This window comes from Zerene cesonia, chromosome 5, assembly GCF_012273895.1.
Source record: "Zerene cesonia ecotype Mississippi chromosome 5, Zerene_cesonia_1.1, whole genome shotgun sequence".
Taxonomy (NCBI): domain Eukaryota; kingdom Metazoa; phylum Arthropoda; class Insecta; order Lepidoptera; family Pieridae; genus Zerene; species Zerene cesonia.
In genome coordinates, this window is record NC_052106.1 from 524,452 (window position 1) to 545,328 (window position 20,877).

Sequence of the window (20,877 nt, forward strand, 5' to 3'; positions counted from 1 at the left end):
TCAATGTGTGAATGCCATGATAGGCGGTGATCCAAAATGATTCCGAGATATTTAATACTAAAAACTTTTTGAATTATGGAATAATCTTTTGAATTTTGAAATAAGGAATATCGGGATAAAAAGTTTCCTATATGTCATTCCAGCTGTCCAGCTGTCTACGTACCAAATTTCATAGCAATCGGTTCAGTAGTTAGAGTAACAAACACACACAAATCCTTCAAAAATCAAGTCTGGATCCTTAAGTTGATAAAAATATTTAAATTATTTTTAAGCGTGAATACACCATATATAGTCTTCGATGTCGTTTATGCTTCGTTATAACATAAAAATATATGCATTCAAATTATTTAAAATCTAAAATGGCGACAAATTATGAACGATCCATTCACACAAGTACAAAAAATAACGACGACTCATTAATAATGCAAAATCTCAAAACAAAACGAAACAAATTGAGGGAGATAAGAATATCATATTTGTCAACCAAACGTTTATTTGAATGTTAATATATCTGCTTATTTGTAAGGACACCCAAATTTATTGGTCAAATAATTAAATATAACAATAATAATTTTGTTGCCTTCAAGTATTCAGAACTAAATCAAATTAACATCGGACCACATGTCAGGCGCATATACAAAAAGATTCACTCAAAGAGAGTCAAGTAACAAACACAAAAAATACATTTCTTCTTTTGAAGTTGGTTGTTTGGTTTTTATTTGCTCGATCTATATTTAAAAGAAAAATCTGTACGTCTTGATTCATATTTATTTATTCTGCAATCATTTGTTTTTCCAATGGTTTATACGGTTCGGTTAACAGTAATGAAAGCGTATTAGCCATAATTATGGGCTGTGCTAGCTTATAAGGCCTAGATCTAGATGGTAGCGCCAAATAAAAAGTATCTAGACAAGCTATGGGCTAAACGGTTTGTAATAAGGTTCTGTTACAATTTATGTAATCGTTTCATTTGGGATATGGAAAATAGTACGTATAAACTGTACTAATGTATAAACATAAGTAAATAACACAATATATTATTAAATCTTTTTGCTATTAATAGTTCAGCTTGGATTTAAACGATATGCGAGTTTCACCAGCGCTTTAATTATAAAAAACGTTATTTGCATAATGAGTATATTATGAATATAATTAATCAGTAAACACTGGTTACAAACCTGTTGAATTGTATAATTTGAGTGTTATTTCAGTTTTTTATGACTTTATTTGTTTTATCGGATGTCGTAATCGTGGAGAATTTTACCTCTGGTTGTTTTTATTATTAGAGAGATAAACAAATAATTTTATGTCAATGAATATGTACGCACATACTTAATGAAATTTAATTGAACGTGTTAACTGAATTAGCTGATATTAAAGAAAATACAAAAAAGGTATTGTTTAATTTACGTTATACCTTACGAGTTTATTTTAAAAGTGCATGTACGTATAGTAGTGTTAGTTCCACGTCATAGATATATATTACCTCAAGAAGTCCTAAATTGTTATCTGTATTTCCTATGATAATAAAAAATATAATTTATCTGTTTATCAAATAATTCTATTCGATCATTGGAGTATAAGATTAAAAAATATACTTCATACATTCATTCATATGGATACTAATAAAATGTTTTTGTTCAATTCAATTTAATTTTTAGTTTTAATAGCGTACAAATGCTTTGTAAAAGATACATTATTAAATCTATATTTAAAATTTTTAAATGTACCAAATGTTGACGATTTCTGAATTCGACAACAAACTTACATAACTGCGTAGTTTCCGTTCGTCACGCCGCTTGGCTTACCCATTGGCTTACATCTGTCGCTAATTAATTACGTTATACTTTTCCTATCAAATGTTAGTAGAACAGGCCAATTATAACGTGGGAATGTTAAATCTTGATTATGTTAGTAAAAATTCATTTGTTCGATTGGGAATTAAATATGTTATTGTGTAATACGTAATGGAGGTGGAAAGTTGTGTGTATGTGGGAGTCGAGCACGTTTAGGCACGGATTGGGCCAGTTCGCACCGGGAAAGTACTACACACTCACGGAATACCGATGTGAAATAGCGTACTGCTGTGTTTCGCTCAATGAGTGGGGGAGCCAGATGCTTTTTCTTACCCTTACCAGTCCTTTATTTATGACGTTATAATGCGAAAAAGAAAAACAATTTTTGAAGTTAGCGGTGTTCCCGAAAGAGAAAAAGTAGGCAATTAACTCGCCGATAGGCCTTAGCTAAGCTTCTTTTCTTATCGTATTACTAGCTGTTCGCCCTGGCTTAGCCCGTTATATAACCTTTGTCACTCAGTGAAGTTGCAGCTTACTAATGGTGAAAGAATTTTTGAAATCGGTCCAGTGGATTTTGCGTGAAAACGTTATAAACATACAAAAGTACATAAAAATAAAACTCTCTTCACATATATTTTTTTAGTCTTTACATGAATTTAACTTTATTTCGTTCTGAGTGGCAATAAAAGCTATAAACTTTTATCTTAACGATCCACATAAAAATTTGATATATCAACCAAGAAGTTGCGACGGGATCGACCTGAATTACGCCTATTCTTAGATAAAAGCTATGTATTCAAAAGCGAAAATCAGGTTGAAATTTCTTCATAACAATATTGTTTATTACTTTTAATAATGCAATAAAAGTGATTTCACATCTGTAGAAATAAATAAATAATTAGCCATGTGAACAAAAGACTTTATTGATAAACTGAAACAACGTGTGGTATCGTGTAAAATATAATATATAGTGGTAAAATCGACAGCTGCCAAGCATAATTGTGATTCCTTTAATTTCTCTGAAAAAATCCATTCTAGTTAAGTTTTTAAACCAGCAAATTAAAGCGTCCATGACAGTTTAATGATCCCACGATAAAAACAAGATAGAACTATTAAAGTTTATCAAAATACCTCTACAATAGCAATAAATCATCTAACTCAAACACGACGTCACGACTACGTGTCAATAACTCAATCACACAACCTCATTGTCTTTCTAATGACCAGTTTAACTTGACCCTTCGGCGCGATGGAATTTTGATGGTTTGAAGACGAGATAATGTGACATTGTTGAGAGTATATAATATGTGTTTTTGCGAGGTATCGTAATGATATGTATGTGGATTGGTCGTGAGTCGATCGAAGATGGTTTTTGTACGCAATTCCCAGTACTTTGTTGCCAGCTTTAATTATTAACGTCGGAGTGTTTGATGTTATTTTATTGGGTTCTATACGTTACATTGGTTTCGTTTTATTCCTTAAAAACTCGTCTATATAAATCAGTCGTCAGTAATGGTTAATGGCATGTACACATCATTAAATTTGGGGAAGAATCAGAATCATTGAGGTACAACTCTAGTGTGAAAAAGACTGGATCAGTAATGTTGGCAGATTTTTCTTGAAAAATATCTCGTTTATTGGACGTAGAAAAAGTTGTTTGATTGAATCCAATCCAGTTCATTCTTCGTATATTATAATCACTATATAAAACAGATTTAAGCAGACGAATTCCAGGTCTTGAAGACTATGGCGGTAAAACTATAAGAGGACATTTGCTGTCATCCTTTTGAAGTGGCCCGTTTCCTTTTCTTCACCCTTCCCTCATTCTTTCCAGCCGTCAGTCTTTTCTCTATCCCTTTCCCCTCAAAAGCGGGTAGAAAATACGCAAAGGCACTACCTCTGCGAATGGTATGGGACAAAAAAAAACAAATAAATGATACCTATTCCAGAATACTTGGAACTTAATTCTGTAAGAATGAGATACTGACTCTCTTATCAAAATGATGTAAATAAATGTGCAAATCGATTGTTGTAATATAACACTAATTACTTAATCAACTGGGTTTTTTTGGGATTGGAATGTAGGTAAAATATATAGTGTAAATGATACTATATTCTATAAATTACTATTTTTTTCCAATAACCAAATTGCCGTTTCTGGTTACATTCTTTAAATAATTATGCAAATAGAACGACTCCATAAATACGTCTTTTCCATTCAAACCACGCACTCACTAAATAAGACCAAATAACACATAAAAGTCATGTAAGTCGGCATGTCTAGACCAAAAGCGCAACCGGTTAACGTTTATATATTATAAATACTTCAAAAATTATATAACGTGAAATTTGCTAAATTTATTCAGATTTATATATGTTTAAAGTCAAATGTATACTATTTCACTAGTATAGGATTATATTATCTCTAGTGTTTCATAATCTGTGGTCAAACTCGTACACCTTAAGTATCACGGGACAAATTAATCACTCATTTCAGTGATAAAAGTTATAAAGTAACTTTTAGCTGGGGGAACCGATGATGATTCTTTTAAAAAAATAAAATAAATATAAATTGGTGCCTCTCGTGTGGTCCCGTTAAAATTTGGTCTAGTTCTGAAATTTGACAGCGGTTTAGTTTATTGCTAAAAAGTATTATATTTTTATCATCTTCAGAGTATAACTTCTCTTACAACTTTACTAATATAGGAAAACACCGTGGCGTATAAACCTATTAATATATATTCGTATCATCCATTCAACAGTCAATCACTAGCAATATTTGATCGGAGGGCGCGTCTGTAGTGGACCGTAAATAATTCCTTATTGTTAAGAATACTACTAGATATTTGTGTTGTAAGCATAAGCGATTTGATAGATGACTCATGTATATAGCAGAAGAGGAACTTAAATAAATACAAGTAACAATGTTTTATTTGTAACATCTTTCACACACACTTATGTGTGCCTCGTAAGTGTGTATACACTTACAAGGCACCCTTTGTTATAAATAAAAGCTTTGGACAAGAAAATAATTGGTTCACAAGTTGGCAAATATTTACATGTCTACTAAAATTACAATTGCTAAAGTATCTCTGCCCGTCCGTCTATATATTTGTCTGTTTTTCCTTCACATACTCTGCTGCTCATAGCTCTCAAGTGATTTGGATGAAATCTGACACAAATATAGTGTGAGACCTGAAATAGTTCCTAGGATTTAATTTTTAGTTTTATAGCATTGAAATGCTTTATAAATGAGAAATTTTGAAAGAATAGAAAAAATATGATCACAAGGCAGGATTCGAACCTGGGTTTCTTGCCTTGCTACGGTTAGGCAAGAAACGCAGGTTCGAATCCTGCCTCGTGATCATATTTTTTCTATTCTTTCAAAATTTCTCATAGGTTCTAGGATATATATGACATAGGTCCTAATCTACGCGGAAAAAACTGGGGGATTTTCTATGACTACGAGGGCGGAGCCTCGTTCAAAAAGCTATATAATAATTCAAACTTGTATTTCTTTAAGACTCGCTGTCGCTTATTAACAAAGCCATGAATTTATTTTACAAATACAATCAATAAGTATGTCAAATATATGGATCAGATATCACTGTAGATAGAGATGAGCATACGTTTGCACTATTGTCTAGTCTGTCAGTAACAAGATGTACAATTGGACGTTTGGCGTGAATGGTGAGTTTTTTGAAGCACAGATAAAATATCTGTTGTTGTAATAATATTCGTTCTTTATTGTGAGTTGTTTTAATTTTAAATTTAAATAACAAAAACAAATCGCTAAGAAATGTTAATTAATATGCAACTTTTTTAGAAATTTAGTTTTAAAAGTACAATCATAATAAAAAGAGAATTATATAAAGTGAAATTAAATGTTCATTAAGAATAAAGATTATATAAAATAATATAATATTAACTTACAAGCCCCAATTCCAAAAAATAAAATTAAATAAAAAAAATGAAACATTTACCACTCCATTTTGAAATCATTACATTAAAATATTGAAGATCGTTTTAACATTGAATATACATATTATTATAACATCTCATCACATGTTTTGCTGTTTTTACACCGCACCCCATTATTGAACGTCAATCATATTTTAAATTACAACCAACTGCGTTACAAGAATGCTGTTCTCGCACGAATATGATTCAGAATGTTTATATGATTTCATTTCTTCCCTCTGTTTTTTGAATCGGGATTTTGCGTTCTTAAATAACTCAAGACATAAAACGATGGAATAACAATTTAAGAATCATATTTTAAGCTTTTTAAATTATAATATTAAGAAAAGGTACAAAATTTAGCGATATTAATGATACACAGAGGATTGTCTGTCTAAAATACCAACTGTTTCTTTGAGTATTTTTGTTCTTTCAGTAACCATTCCATAATAAGAATTAAATTTAACATGTTGAACGTAGATATCTATATTAAAACAAGGAACTTATAATATGAGATTTCATTGATCGTACCACAACATGCATGTGAAATTTTTCCTGCCATTCCAATTGGTCTGGTGTTAAGATTATTAGATGCAGTGCCCTCAACATTTGCATCTATACATTTATATATAGCTATAAATTGATAACGTAGAAAATCAATTTAATTATAATTATATATTTGTTTCAGTAATGCAATAGCGTATGGGTGGCGCGCTGCTGGAAGCGGCGGCGCGCGGCGACGCGGGGCGCATCGCTAGCCTCCTGCGGGCTGGGGCCCCGGTCGACGACACGGACGAGGTATGATAAAGCCTTTATGATGTGTCCTGGTTTCGATTCGAAGGCTGATATTTGACCATAAAGAATAATCGATCAGTGATATATATCAACTGCCCCATACCCCACTAAGGGACACGGGACTTCACTTTAGAACTGGATATCCTTATTCCTACTCCGGGCAATACATGATACAGGATAGCTCCTAGTTCCACAATACCCGTGGGTATTGTGGAACTTGGAGCTCTAAAGTTCACTGCCTCATAGGGCACCCTTTATACACTACAACAACTACACATAATAACACTACACAGGACAGTTCTTAGTTGCAACTTACACATTTCCCGCCCTGAAATATCTTAATATAACCTTCAGAGTCAGTATATGAATCTATAATACAAAACTAGACATGCTTCAAAACTCCAGTGTAACTATTCTTTACTAATCACTAACTAGAGTCAGGTAAATCAAACTGTAAACTAACAAATATGGGACAGGCACATACATAAGTCTAATTTTTATATGAAAGAAAGTACCGTCTTTCAGCAAAAATGAACTTCAACCATTCAATCAACTCGTCTGAAGTCCGATAGCTGGATCTAGGATCTATATTCGGTAGTAAAATTCAATTCGGTTATTATAAGTAAACGTATCATGAATATCATTATCTCTCTTCGCGATTCAGGATTTGTGTCGCGACAAATTGTTGTAAAATGTTGCCATCCACATATTTGTTAGTGTGAAGTAATGATAGGCACAAATAACTTATCCCATAATAACCCATTGGTGAGATAATGATTTCATAATATCTCAACGTGGCCACCCACTAGAAGAATAATGTAATCTGTATAATACATGTCAAATTCCTTACATAGAACGTATATAATGCGAAGATGTAGGTTCTATTTGCGTATTATCATACTGAAATGCATCTCGTATAAACAGACAGTAACGTCTTGTTCCATTCAATGTAGATTCGTGTGTTTCACTCTACATTAAGACTAAACGTATCATTTGTATGTATTTGAATACGAAAATAGATATTTATATTAATATTCATTCAAGGACAAATACGATATTAACCTGTCATTGTAATTTTTAATTTTCGACCACAAACTGCAGTATTTGAAGTCTAACTTCTCTGTCTGTGTATACCGAGGCCGTGCCAAGGTTACAAACAAATTATTCGGTGATGATACGATTATTCTTTATCGTATATTTCAGTCATTTTCTTTACTGTCATTGAAGTTCATACTTCTATTAAAGATTACTCCCTTACTCAACTTATTGCAATGTGTCATAATATTTCGCAATTTATCACCTGATAAATTAACCTAATAAATGAACCACACTGTATGTCGGCATACATCCAACATTGAAACGCAGTAGCGATGCATCGCTAGCAATGCTGGCACCCTACCGAGTCTGAATTAATGCCTTGGAACACACCCAACATAAAATTTTAAATTCTTTAGCATACGAAATAGAGTTCAAATTCAGTTACTCAATCTCCAGACTACATTATTAAGGTAGTACACACTACAATTCATGTCGCGTCCACACCACATTTGGTATGAATAATTAAATTCGATATTTCGCTCAATACGTATAGAATAATCGATAAATCAATGTGACGATTAATAGATCGCGTGGTCTATAGAAAATAAATCTCCGTAGATTGAGACTAGCCTAACGTTTCAACCTTACTTTGATTTATTGATAAGTTTAACACAATAAAGCATTGGTTACTTTTACAGATCATTAAAAAACGAGCATATATATCCTCGTTAGTGGAAATTCTTACTAATATGTGTATGACTTACTTTCTTTGGATATTTTGAATACAATTCGTGTATAGTAATTAATTAATGAGTTATTATGTTATCTGTGGTAATGCTTTGTTTTATCATCTACACATATAACATCACCCAGTGCATTATGCGCAGATTTAAATACGGCACAGACGTAAATTTTATTAAATAAAATTCTCTTTTTTATTTTATTCTTTTTTAAGATTTAAATCAATGATAATATAAAATATTCTTATTGTGGGAGTCAAGCATGCTTCGGCACGAATTGGACCAGCTCGCACCGGAGAAGTACCACACCCCCACAGAAAACCGGCGTGAAATAATAGCATGCTATTGTGTTTCGTACGGTGAGTGGGGGAGCCGGAGGCCTATTTCCTTCTCCTCGCCCTTCCCAGTCCATTCCTTGTTTCCAGTCATCAATCATTTCCTTATCCCTTATCCCTTAAAAGCGGGCAGCACATTCTCAGAGGTCTGAGCCTCTACGAATGTTCATGGGCGGTGGTGATCGTTTACCATCAGGCGAACAGTTGCCCGCTATGACATAAAAAAATATTTAAAACTAAAGTATGAGAAATGTAAAGAAGACTTTTCATTGTGCCCCAAATATATTCTTGATTCTAAAATAATGTAGTTAAAATAACTTCTCAATTGTTATCTGTGTAGCCAAAAGAATCCTACTTGAGATCGCCTATAAAGCAACCAATTTGAAATTACATTTAAATTTATGGTCCGACGTTCCATAGTACACGCCTACTAAATCTTTATTGGCTATAATATCTTTGATAACTTAGTTTTTTATGATATAATGTTATAATGATTATCTGTGAACATATCTCCAAAATATAAGACTTTTTCTATCTTCTTCCCAATTAAAAGTTAGTGTATTGTTAATATTATTATACTGCCAAAATTATTAAGTGGATTTACACTTTAATTTTAGAGTCAATTTTTTATATATACATTTATAAGAGCTCCAATATCATCTCACTGATAAATATTAATAAAATAATCCATAGCAAATGTGCTTTGAATATAATATTATGATCAGAGAAAATAACTGGTTCATCCTTGCAAACAATGCTATAAATAATTCGTTTGTTATTTATTTTATCTGTAAACAAGAATGGCGGGAACACTTTATTATCTGTGCTTCAAGTCGAGCGTGTCCGCCGCAGTCGATATCGCAGTTACAACGAAATTGAAGAAAAAGTACAAGACTTTAACCGGTTTCCTGGACTAGTTTTTTAATGATGCCCTGCGACTGAGCTGCGACTAGATGACAGATGATAAAAGATTCCAATACCGATACATTATCAACGTTGAGCGCCTAAACTGCTCTAACAGAATTCGGTTTTTGTAAAACACATCCCTCGATAGTTAATTGTTGTCGTGTTAAAACATTTTCAATGTCTTCACTATTTCACGAACCGATAGTCGTTAAAAAGGGACCACTCATTAACCCTAAAAAATCTACATGAAAAAGAGTTTGACAACTAAAGAGTTTATATATGTACCTTTTTTATTTCCAAATTAAACGACAAAAAAGCAACGAAGCGCTCCATGTCCAATTAGGTACTTAATTAATATGTATAGGCCCGAAGTAAGACATTTTACATTTAAAGTAATTAACCTTTATGGCATTCCGAGATAAAAATAAACATTGTGGTCGAAGGTATTTCACGGTTTCACGGTGCAGTGGTTTTCAATATTAGTTTGTGTGCAAGTCGTATTCCGAGGCATGCTCCGTGGCAGTTGTTTTGTAAACACTATAATGACCTGTCGGTCCGTCTGTGGTCTGAAATAGCTTTCTTTCAATATGCCTGCAATTTATGGGGTGAAATGAAAGGGCGAGTTTCTTTTGTAAAATAAATTTCCTTTTTGATGTATTTATGCGCCATAGATATTATATCTATGTTAATATAAATACAAAGAACTTAAATTATTTGTATTCTTGTATCGGGACCCAAAAATCTTATATGGATATTTTTTTTACATTAAAATGTACTATATAATCAAATAAATGATAAAAGATTATCGTTATAAACTTACCTAAACCAAATAACATAACACCTATCTATTTAACTAACTGACACCACACTAATAGTGTAATAAGATCTAAATCTTGCTAGCTGTGTTTCTGTTACCCTATTACCATACCGTTTAAGAATACAGCGAATGGGAAAACGGGTACAATTGTACGTTAAAATAACGGGGCTATGCCCCACAAGCTTGCTTCTAGAAGCCTTCGATTTCGACTGCAGTTTAAATTAAACATTGGAGTAATCTCTTCTTACCAAATCTTCTTTGTGGAGTTACTACAAACCGGTAGTAATTTATTAACACTCTTTTTAGCTTCAGTATGTATGTTGTATGTAACCGACGCCTTTAGATTCGATTTTGAGCCACTGAAAAAGGACAAATTTATTTCGAACTTCATCAAGGACCAGTGACAAACAATAATATTACAAATTTCATGAGATAATCTTCTGATAAGGATCGCCAGGCTTGCATAATTCCCTTACGTGTGCATTATTTTAAGAGCTAGTGAGACAATTTAGTTGATTCTATCATTTAACACTTTGCAGCGCGCGTGATCACGGGGAGATGAAATGTCTCTGACTCGTATACTCGCGTAAAATCAAACACAAGAAAATACTATGATTCTATCATTGAAGCGTATTTTTTTTTAACTAAATATATTATTTTTCTTTTTTGTAGTTATAGTTTTAATGCGTTTTTTGTATTTTTTAATATCTACTGTAGAAAATGCTTTAAGACATATCAGTTTAGACAGCGTGAGTTCTTTTTAAATCTGGCTTCAGATTATTGAATAGTAATCGTTGTAAATTTGGCCTAACTATTAATGCTTCTACATATTCAAAATAAACGCCGATACTCTTTGCTAAACAGTTAACTCATAATCATCTAATTTAAATTCTGTTCATCGAATGTTTTGCCTGTGAAAGGTAGCCTGTGTGAAGAAATGCTTCACATCATTTCCTAATCATGTTTGAGTATAATTGATCATGTATTTATGAATTAGGATATTCGAGTCTACTCTAGCATAAGAGGCGATCCATATGAGGCGTTGTTTAAATGATATGTTTATTTTTCTAATCAATACCTAGCCATCTTATCGTCTAACTGTTATGTAAAATACTGTAGCACAAAAAGCAGATAACGATTAAAATGTATGGCGTTAAATGAGTGTAAAAAAACATTTTTATATCCTAAGGTAACATTGCAAAAAAATTTTGAACAAATTTCAAAAAATCAGTTTTATTCAGTAATTTAATTTGTTACTTCCCAAAAGTTTTTTTATAAACGTCAATGATATTTATCAATAACCTACATATAAATTACCAGGAAATGTCAAAGATAAATAATCTTTGTCTATGGCCACTTTGGTCTACAGAGCTGATCAATCAATTCAAAACCAGCCCAAATAAGTCATTCTGATTAATAGATCTCGAGGTTAAAATGAACCATGATTAAACATTTGATATTTAAATATTATTTTAGCTTTTTTTTTAATTACATGTATTTGTTTATGACAGGTTATGTAAAACTTATGATAATACAGTTTAAAAAATATTAAAATTCTATATTCATGAATAAAAACCAAAGTGGAAACCGGAATTTCGCAAAGACACCCAATTTTACATTTAAAATGATACATTTATCATGTTAAAGTATTATTGTGTATAAGTGAAAAGAAAACAGCTTCTGAAATATTAAAAATTTGTCTCAAATTAGTGGATGATCCCGGCTTTACCCAGGTAGACCCGGGTCACAGTTATAATACTAGTACGCGGGTTAAAAATAATATATAGTCTATGCCAATCTGAAATAATGCAACTGGTACAAATTAGTCCAGTAGTTTCGGAGCTTAGGTATTCATTTGGAAAAAACACACGATCAGTTCTTCCATTAAAATTCGTTTAGTATAATTTTAGTGTAAAAAAATTTATGAAACTCCATATTTTTTATATTAACTTAGAAACAACTACTGAACACACGCTTTCCCACGTCTCACGCGCTTTTAACTATGTAGATATCAAAATGCTTATCAGCTGTAGGTTATCGTGATGACAAATAAGGATAAAATTTCAACTAAGAGCAACAACGCATTAGTCATTAGTAACACAAATAACGGATCTATTTGTAACATTAATTCGTTTTAAAAGGCTTTCTGGTTCCAATTATAACAGTCTCACTAATAACATTAAACGCTTCCGTTTAACATAGAAAATGAAAGTGATTACACAGTTCCTACAGCCGTAAAAATCATTTTAAGAGGTTACATAAGACTTTGACTCGAATGAAAGAAAAAGTTTTAATGTTTGTATTTCTTGTTCTAATGAGAAGCACTTGTAATATAAAAGAAAATATGCTTTAAGTACATTTGAAGCGTATTTATGTAACGAACATTAACTGTTGTGCGTCTGACTTTATTGATTCAATAGCTTAAAATTTTTGATTACAAATGAGTTAAGCGTTGTTATTCACTGAAATCTGAATCCGTCATTGCTCCGGTCTAAAGCTTATCTATCTTTAGACAATTAAGCAAAGTTTGGGAGTCAAGCATCCTTGGGCACCTTTGGCACGAATGGCCTTGTAGCACTGGGGAAGGTACCACCCCTCCACTGTTTTTTGTTCTGTGAGTGGGGGACCCGGATGCTCGTTTCCTTTCCTCATAGTACCCAGCCCATTTCTTTACTCCCATCATCTACTCTTTCCTTATCCTTTACCCCTTAAAAGCGGGCTTAAAACGCATTTGCAGAGGAGAGAGATTTTCCATATCTCTGCAACGTTCACAGGCGGTAGATTACTACCATCAGGGGAACCACCAGCTTAGAACAGGCGCATTTTCATAAAAATAAAAATCCTACCGCCTTACGCTACGCATTGATATTGTACGGTAGTACACATAAAGTGTTTTAATTCATACTTTTTAAGAGAATCTTCACAATAATCGGCGTGTAATGTAATTACATAATGTATATAATTAAATATACAATCATTAAACAAAAATTTTCCAAAGCTCTAACTTGTAATAAATACTCAACAATTTTAAATATGATTTAAACTTTAAAAAGACTCATTTATGTAAAAAAAACTTGTTCTTTTCGAAATGCCTCTTTTCGCGTTCAAAACATCGATTTGAATTTGTAACCGGCTTCTAAAGTGCCGCCCGTTTAATGAGATCGCTTTCATAATAGTGCTGAGAGGCTAAAAACATTATAATAAAGGCATTTTGTGAGTTGTAAAACCTGTAATATATTCATAAATGGGCAGCATAATTGAATAACAGCATTTTATAGCAATCTTTAATTGAGATGAATGAAATATTATCATTTGTGAGTATGGATAGGCTCGTTCATAATTGCAGCTGCAGTGTTAGGATTAACTTATCAAATGGATGCGTTTCAGGTGACTCAGATTAAATGTACATTAATATATATTACACGGATACACGTAAAGTTGTATTTCGCATGCAATAAGCCGCAATAAAACTCCAATTATAATCGTTTCCACAATTATACTACTAATATTATAAATGCGAGTTTGTAAGGATGTGTGTGTGTGTGTTTGTTGCTCTTTCACGCAAAAACCGGAGGCCCATATCCTTTTCTTTACCCTTTCCAGTCCTTTCCTTTATTCCTATCGCCGATCCTTTCTTAATCTCTTCCCAAAAAGTCGGCAATCCATTTGTAGAGGCGTCTGCAATGGTCCTTATGCCTCCCCAAATGTTCATGGGCGGTGATAGCGCTTACCATCAGGCGTCCCACCAGCTCCATGACTAGTTAAAGATGAACAGAAGTTTCGGCAATTTTTGCCACAACGTAGATAGGTATTTGATCTCTTACAAGTCATATATATAAGTACTTATACTATTTTACCATTTGCATTCATTTTCACGATAAGAATCTGCTTTTCCTTGCTATGGATATATTTCGACATGGCAATGTGACAGGGGAACAATATAAATGTCTAGTCTAGTTATATAAAAGGTATCAATTTTATTTGTTTGCTTCAACGCCCTGATCTTAGCAAATTTAAGACCCATGAAAGGACATACATATATTTTTTACCTGGAAATCCCACTCGAACTTCAGCTATGCGGGGAAAACTCCGGAACTGTCTAACTCTACCTTCGATTTCGCAGAAAGAAAGGCATGCAGTACGTATATAATACTTCGCATCATTAATGTGCAATGTCGTTCATATAACCTATTATAAAACTATTTACCAAAGATGGAAAACAAATAGAAATACAGTTGTAATGCTCTCTGCATATGGCTGTCATCAAGTCCCGCAAGAATCTCAAACGCCTCTAATTTATAGAAAATTTCCTCTTGTCTTCGTATAATGGGATTAGGATTGCACTTCAATACAAACTATAGGAATGCCTTGTGCATTTACTGTGCTGTGTTATTAATGTTTTATATCAATCACTACCATTGCTTCTTACTTACCTACGAATGATACCTGTAATTTGTTTCATTCGTAGGTTGGGAGGCAGTGAAGATTAAAAATAACAATAAAAGATGACATGTAATTTGTAATTAAAGAATACCATAGAGCATATGAGGCGAGTCAAATTTAAATACCGAGAAGCTTTTTTTTTATTTAATTTAATCGCGAAGATTTGTGCTCTGAAAACTTGACAGTTCATTAAAGTTTTATTTAAAGCAATCGGAAATTTAATTTACTATCAGTGTTTTATTATCTTTTATAAATTTATGTTAGATTGTATATAATATATATTGTATGTTTAGCAAAAAAAAAGAAAATTTGAAAAATAAAAAAAATGAATTGTAAAACAATGTTCTTAGAAATAATTATTTATTCCTTAAATAATTTTAATAACTGTCACATAAATACTTGAAAACATTCAACTAGTAGTATTTTTAAACAGCTATGCTTCGCTAGTCTGCTATTAATTATTATCAGAATCTTCCTGGAATTTTTCTTTCCCACGAGAATTTCTGCATAAATGCCATAGAAAAATTATAATCAACCACTCGATTATTCTCGCAGTTTTATGGACATATGTAATGAAGCTAGAAAATTTACATATCAATATACTTACATATTTCATTAACACATCTTTAATGTGGGAGTTGAGTACGCCTCGGTACGAAGTGGAATTGCTCTCACCGGGGAAGGTAAAAACCCGGATACCACGTAGATCATAGATATATGCTCGTGATCCCTAATTGCTACAGGGTAGTACTAGTAGCGACACTGGCACGGATAGCGAAAAATGTTTTACATTAACAGTTAACGCTAATTTATCTTTACAGAATTGTACATATGCACGTACGCAAGTAGATGCCTATGTACCATTCTATGCCCTAATTAGTGAGGTTCATTTTCATCGTCCCTGTCTTATTTTTAATTGGTTCCATAGATAAAACGTTCGCCGTATTGTGCCGTTTAATCCGTCGTAAATTTAATGAATCAGCCTCGTTCAGAAATGCACTGAATCGACCGATTTACAGTCCAATTACATGGTCGGTTCCCTTACATAAACCCAGTCAAACTTTACGACTACCGCCGGGAGTAATCGTTGAAAAACAACGTTCATTCGCATTGTTTATGTGGGATAAAGGATAATTTAAATAAAAGAAGGATCGAGAACAGATGTCGGGAAAATTCCGATGAGTCGTTTATATATTCACTATAAATCAGCAATGTCAAACACTTGTATAGCGACATTTAAGTACAATATACCTAATTTTCTTTCGCCTATTTATATAATATGAACAATAAAAGAAAGTTGTGTTAGTATCATTTCACTACTTTAATATAAACTTAAGAAAGTCCGAACGGAATTTAAATTGTATGTATACAATGTTTTTGAATTTCTTATGATAACTAAAAAAAAATTAAAACAAATAATAACATTGTACGAGAGGAGCGGGGTGGGCGCATAAATTTTACAAAGAGGTTTATCTCTTAAACTTTTCTAATAATTAATCTAAAAAAGTTAGTAGGTACCTACTTCATGACGAAAACATGAAAATATGGGGAACCTCGACATTAAGAGAACATTGACATCGCAAAGTATAATGGATCTAATAAATTTAAGCACTTTTCTATCATTAATTAATATGACAAGTGTGATTAAGATTTAAATGAAATACATAAAATAATCGATCTTCTGTAAGTAAACTATCATAACATTGTACTGCAAATAAATACAATTAAGACATGCAACACCACAAAACAGTTCTGACTTCATTATGATCTTACGCCACGAGAAAAAACTGCCGATTCGTTAAAACAGGTGCGCCATATTGTAACGCCATCTTGTTTTTGTAGCACGTCAAACGGCTGACATTTCGTAACGTCTACACAGTTATGTAATAATTATAACTGCCGGAGCAGCTTGATAACGTAACTGTATTAGGAAAGTTGAGGAATGTGTATCATTATTTATTATTGTTAAATCTCTCATAAAAACATGTATCGTTTTTTCTTTATAATACCATGAAACAATGGACATTATTATCTTGGCTGGCTATCTGAAAATACTCATATTTTGTAAGATTGTCAATCCAGTTGGTGGTGCGAGTAACTATTTTAAAAATAAACATGTTAAAAACTAAATGAAATTACACTGACTTCAGAATGGCTGCAGTGCGCTGCAAAGAGCCGCCGCGGATGGGCACGTGGAAGTCGTCAAGTTGCTGCTGGAGCAAGGAGCTGATCCAAACAAACAAGATAACCTGGTAAATTACCTGAATATATTTTACTCTACTGATATTTGCCGCAATCGTCACTTCCTCATAACTACCTATTTCATTAGCGAAATATCGAAATTTGTGTATTGTGCTGAATAAATATTTTATGTAGACGCGTAGTTATTAGAAATTCATTTGTCGATTATGTTTCTGTATGTATACAACGTACAAAATATTTCGTGAAACATACGTTCTAATATACACATAAATATTATCTTTCAGCATGGCAATACAGCGGCACACGAAGCAGCATGGAAAGGCTACTCACGTTGCGTCGCACTCCTCGCGCGGTGTTGCGACCTGCGCGTGCGCAACGCGGCTGGTTTCGCGGCGTTACACCTTGCAACACAGAACGGCCATAATCAGTCTGCTAGAGAAATCCTATTGGCTGGCGCACCGCCTGATTTGCAAAACAATGTAAGTAATAAAAAAAAAATAGATATTACTGCGTGACTAGAACAACATGTTGAATTAGTATTTATATTTGTCCTTGTCTATTTATTCCAGTATGGAGACACCTCACTTCACACGGCAGCGCGCTATGGTCACGCCGGTGTCACGCGTATCCTTATTTCTGCCCAGTGTAGAGTCTCAGAACAAAATAAGAACGGTGACACCGCTCTACACATAGCTGCAGCAATGGGAAGGAGAAAATTGACTAGAATATTACTCGAAGCTGGTTGCGATAAGTCTCTAAGAAACCACCAAGGTGAAACTGCCAGAGACATTGCTACCAGAAAAGGATTAGATGAAATAATCGCTATACTTAACACTCCAGTAGCGAAACAACCAAAAAAGAAAGAGAGGCACAGAGATAAAAGTAAAGAACGCGGCATCGACGAACCGGATGATGGCAAGAAGAGAGACAGAAGTAAAGAAAAGAAAAAGAAGAATGTTCACTTTGAAACTCCTCCTGTTCAGTGGTCCCCTTACGGTTGTCATTATTATCCTGATCCAAAATATTTTCCTAAACCTAAGCTAAGTTCCCTACCCACCGAACCGTTGAAGAAAGGCGAACAGTATTACTTGGACTTAGCTGGTAATATAAAAAAGGGACCAATTGGAGCAGGCTACACTTGTTATTGTGCACCATTCTTTAAGCATATGGAAGATAAACTTAATGAAGATAAAAAAGACTTAAAGAAACACATAGATCGAGCGCATGAGAGGCTAGACCAAAAAGTTACGGATTTGGAAATGAAGACTCAAGGACAGATATCTGAATTAACACGTTTCGTAGCAGCTGAAAGGGCCATGTGTAAAGAGAGGCATAAACATTTAGAGCAATGGTTAACCCGAGGCATGATGTTCCGAGCATCAGAAAGAGTAAAGAAATTAGACTTTAGCCCAAAGGGATCGATAGACATACCACCGATTAAAAGAACAAGAAGCTTAGAACTCTTAGATGCAAATTCAGAATGGGGCACTGTTAATAATCTTATTAAAAACTTCAACGAAAGCTCAGAAACACATGAATGCCTAACCAAAGATATGGATTGTAAAGCCACGTCTAAGAGTACAGAAGATTTAGATAGATCGCCTCGAAGCTCACGAAGGAAGCATATTCTAAAGAATTCTAGAAGCAGCGATCATTTAGATGCTGGACCTAGCAGATGTTCCCGATCACCTATAAGTGTTGCACCTCATATGAACTGTGTTACAGACTCGACACATAATGTTACAGCCGAAATACACGTTAAGTCAAATAAAGTTTCAGTATCTCAGTCGCCTGTATCAAATGATGGAACGAATATGAATGAGAGAGAGAGATATGTTTCGCCCAGTCGACAAGCTCAACCATTGTCACCAAATACTATGAAGTCTCCAATTAGTCAAATAGCTGATGTTGAAACTGAACATAGAAGTCGGAATGAGAGTTCTCAAAACGTGCCTGCATGGAAGAGTCAAGTGCTACAAAGAACTGCAGATGATATACGAAAAAGAGTAATGTTAGAAAAAGAAATGGCAGATGTATTAAACAGAAATTCACAATCCTTAGATATATCACAGGATGGGTACGTCAGATTAACTAAGCCTGTTAATCAACAAGACGGCATTATTGATAGGGAGCCAAGAAAATCTGTACAAGAATTAGTAGCGCAGGTAGAACACCAACAAAGGTGTACTTCGCCTGAACGTTTGCCACTATCGATAAAAGTACCTGAAAGGGAACCGACAACTCCGACTCAAGCACAACCCTTACAGCCAATATTAAAGATGCCCCAACAACCACAGCGGCCCGCTCCCGTTTTGAAAGAAAAACCACCAAAATCCAAAAGATTTAGCCTTCATAACCTCATACCGTTCCCAACGAGAAAAGCATTTCAAAATCCACCTAAGGAAAATGGTAACAACTCCGAAAGTAGTGATGAAGAGGACAATCCCATTAGGAGTACTAATCAACCCGGCCCTATGCGAAATACAAATTTGCTACAAACTTTACCTCTTCCTAATTATGAAACGATGTCCACAAAATCGCAATCACCTGCCCCTCAAGTCCAGTCATACACTCACGACGTACGCATGATTCCCAAAGACGCTTACTTCCACGAAATACCCAACAGACAAGTCCACCATCAAATGCCATATAGGGACATGATTGACAGCGGCCTGCCCATGCCACAATATAATTGTCAGAATCAATTTGATTATAACGAACCAGGATTACCTCAAGCGCAACCACAAAGTCGAAACAGAAACCCAATATACCATCATCAGACAGGAGTTTTTAACGCAATGATGCAGGACCACATCATCCGTGAAATAGAGAGAATACCTCATTGCTACAGCGAGCACTTAGATCAAAATACGGAAGTGGAAATTGCAAATCAAAACGAGCACTTTCGAGGTTACTACGATAACCGTCCACCAATGTATCCCAATTTCGGAAGAAACCCTCACGGATTGAGAAAGCCAGACCACAACTTGCTACATAGCCGACTCCAATCTCTCGCTATTAACACGCATTTAACAGAAACACAAAGCCAAACAGACAGAGAGTCTCATAATGATTCCGGTTATAGTACAAAAGTTTATGGCAGTTCGCAGGGGCCATCGCCAAGTCTTTCTGGACACGTGGAAGATAATCTGTCTGGACAAAGAGTTAATGTTTTAAACGGTAAAGATGGACAGATTGGCGCCTCCAGTCTGGTATAGGATTAGATTAATGACTATTGTTTATTGTTGGGATACATTTTTGAAGGAATATTTAACCGGATCTGATTATTTTTAAGGCATCATTAAAGCGACTACGAATTAAACGAAATCTGTTATAAAGTTATGACAAATATTTTCATTCGATCTATTCATATGGTGTATTTGTAAAATTCCAGCAAAACACATGTATCCCACACTTTTTGCGCACTTAATTATACTATGTGAGGAATGTTCCTTGATAAGGTTAGCCTCAGAAGGTTTACATCCTTAAATTGTGTATATGTAGACACAGGACTTAATATGTTTTTATATGTGTGTTTAATAATACCATTGAGAGGCACTATTTTTGTATAATTTTAAGGGTGCGTTCATGGCCAATATGAATTGAGGATTTGAGAAAAACATTAACTATCTGCTTATAAAAGCAATTAATATGATGGGCTTAGAATTCTGCAAGCACATTGAAGATAAACAATTCTTTTAATTGAGCAACCAGCATTTTCTTATATGTAACACTGTATGCAGAATATGAAATTATACTCGAAGTTCTTAAAATATATTAATTATTATCGTGCTAGCACGCACTAAATTTAGACATATATCAAGGGCACCAACACGAATGCAAAA

General features: G+C 33.8%; 1 protein-coding gene across 1 annotated transcript in view; it reads left to right on the forward strand.

Annotated features, from left to right (window-relative positions):
• The window catches only part of LOC119839848, a 41,837-nt gene extending 21,185 nt beyond the window's left edge, over window positions 1–20,652 (forward strand). Inside the window, exons 2-5 of the mRNA XM_038366257.1 lie at window positions 6,445–6,554; window positions 16,981–17,082; window positions 17,317–17,511; window positions 17,602–20,652. Coding sequence (XP_038222185.1) covers window positions 6,459–6,554; window positions 16,981–17,082; window positions 17,317–17,511; window positions 17,602–20,250 — 3,042 coding nt within the window. The 5' untranslated portion in view covers window positions 6,445–6,458 and the 3' untranslated portion in view covers window positions 20,251–20,652. The remainder of the gene's footprint in view (window positions 1–6,444; window positions 6,555–16,980; window positions 17,083–17,316; window positions 17,512–17,601) is intronic.
• The last annotated feature ends 225 nt before the right edge of the window (window positions 20,653–20,877 follow it).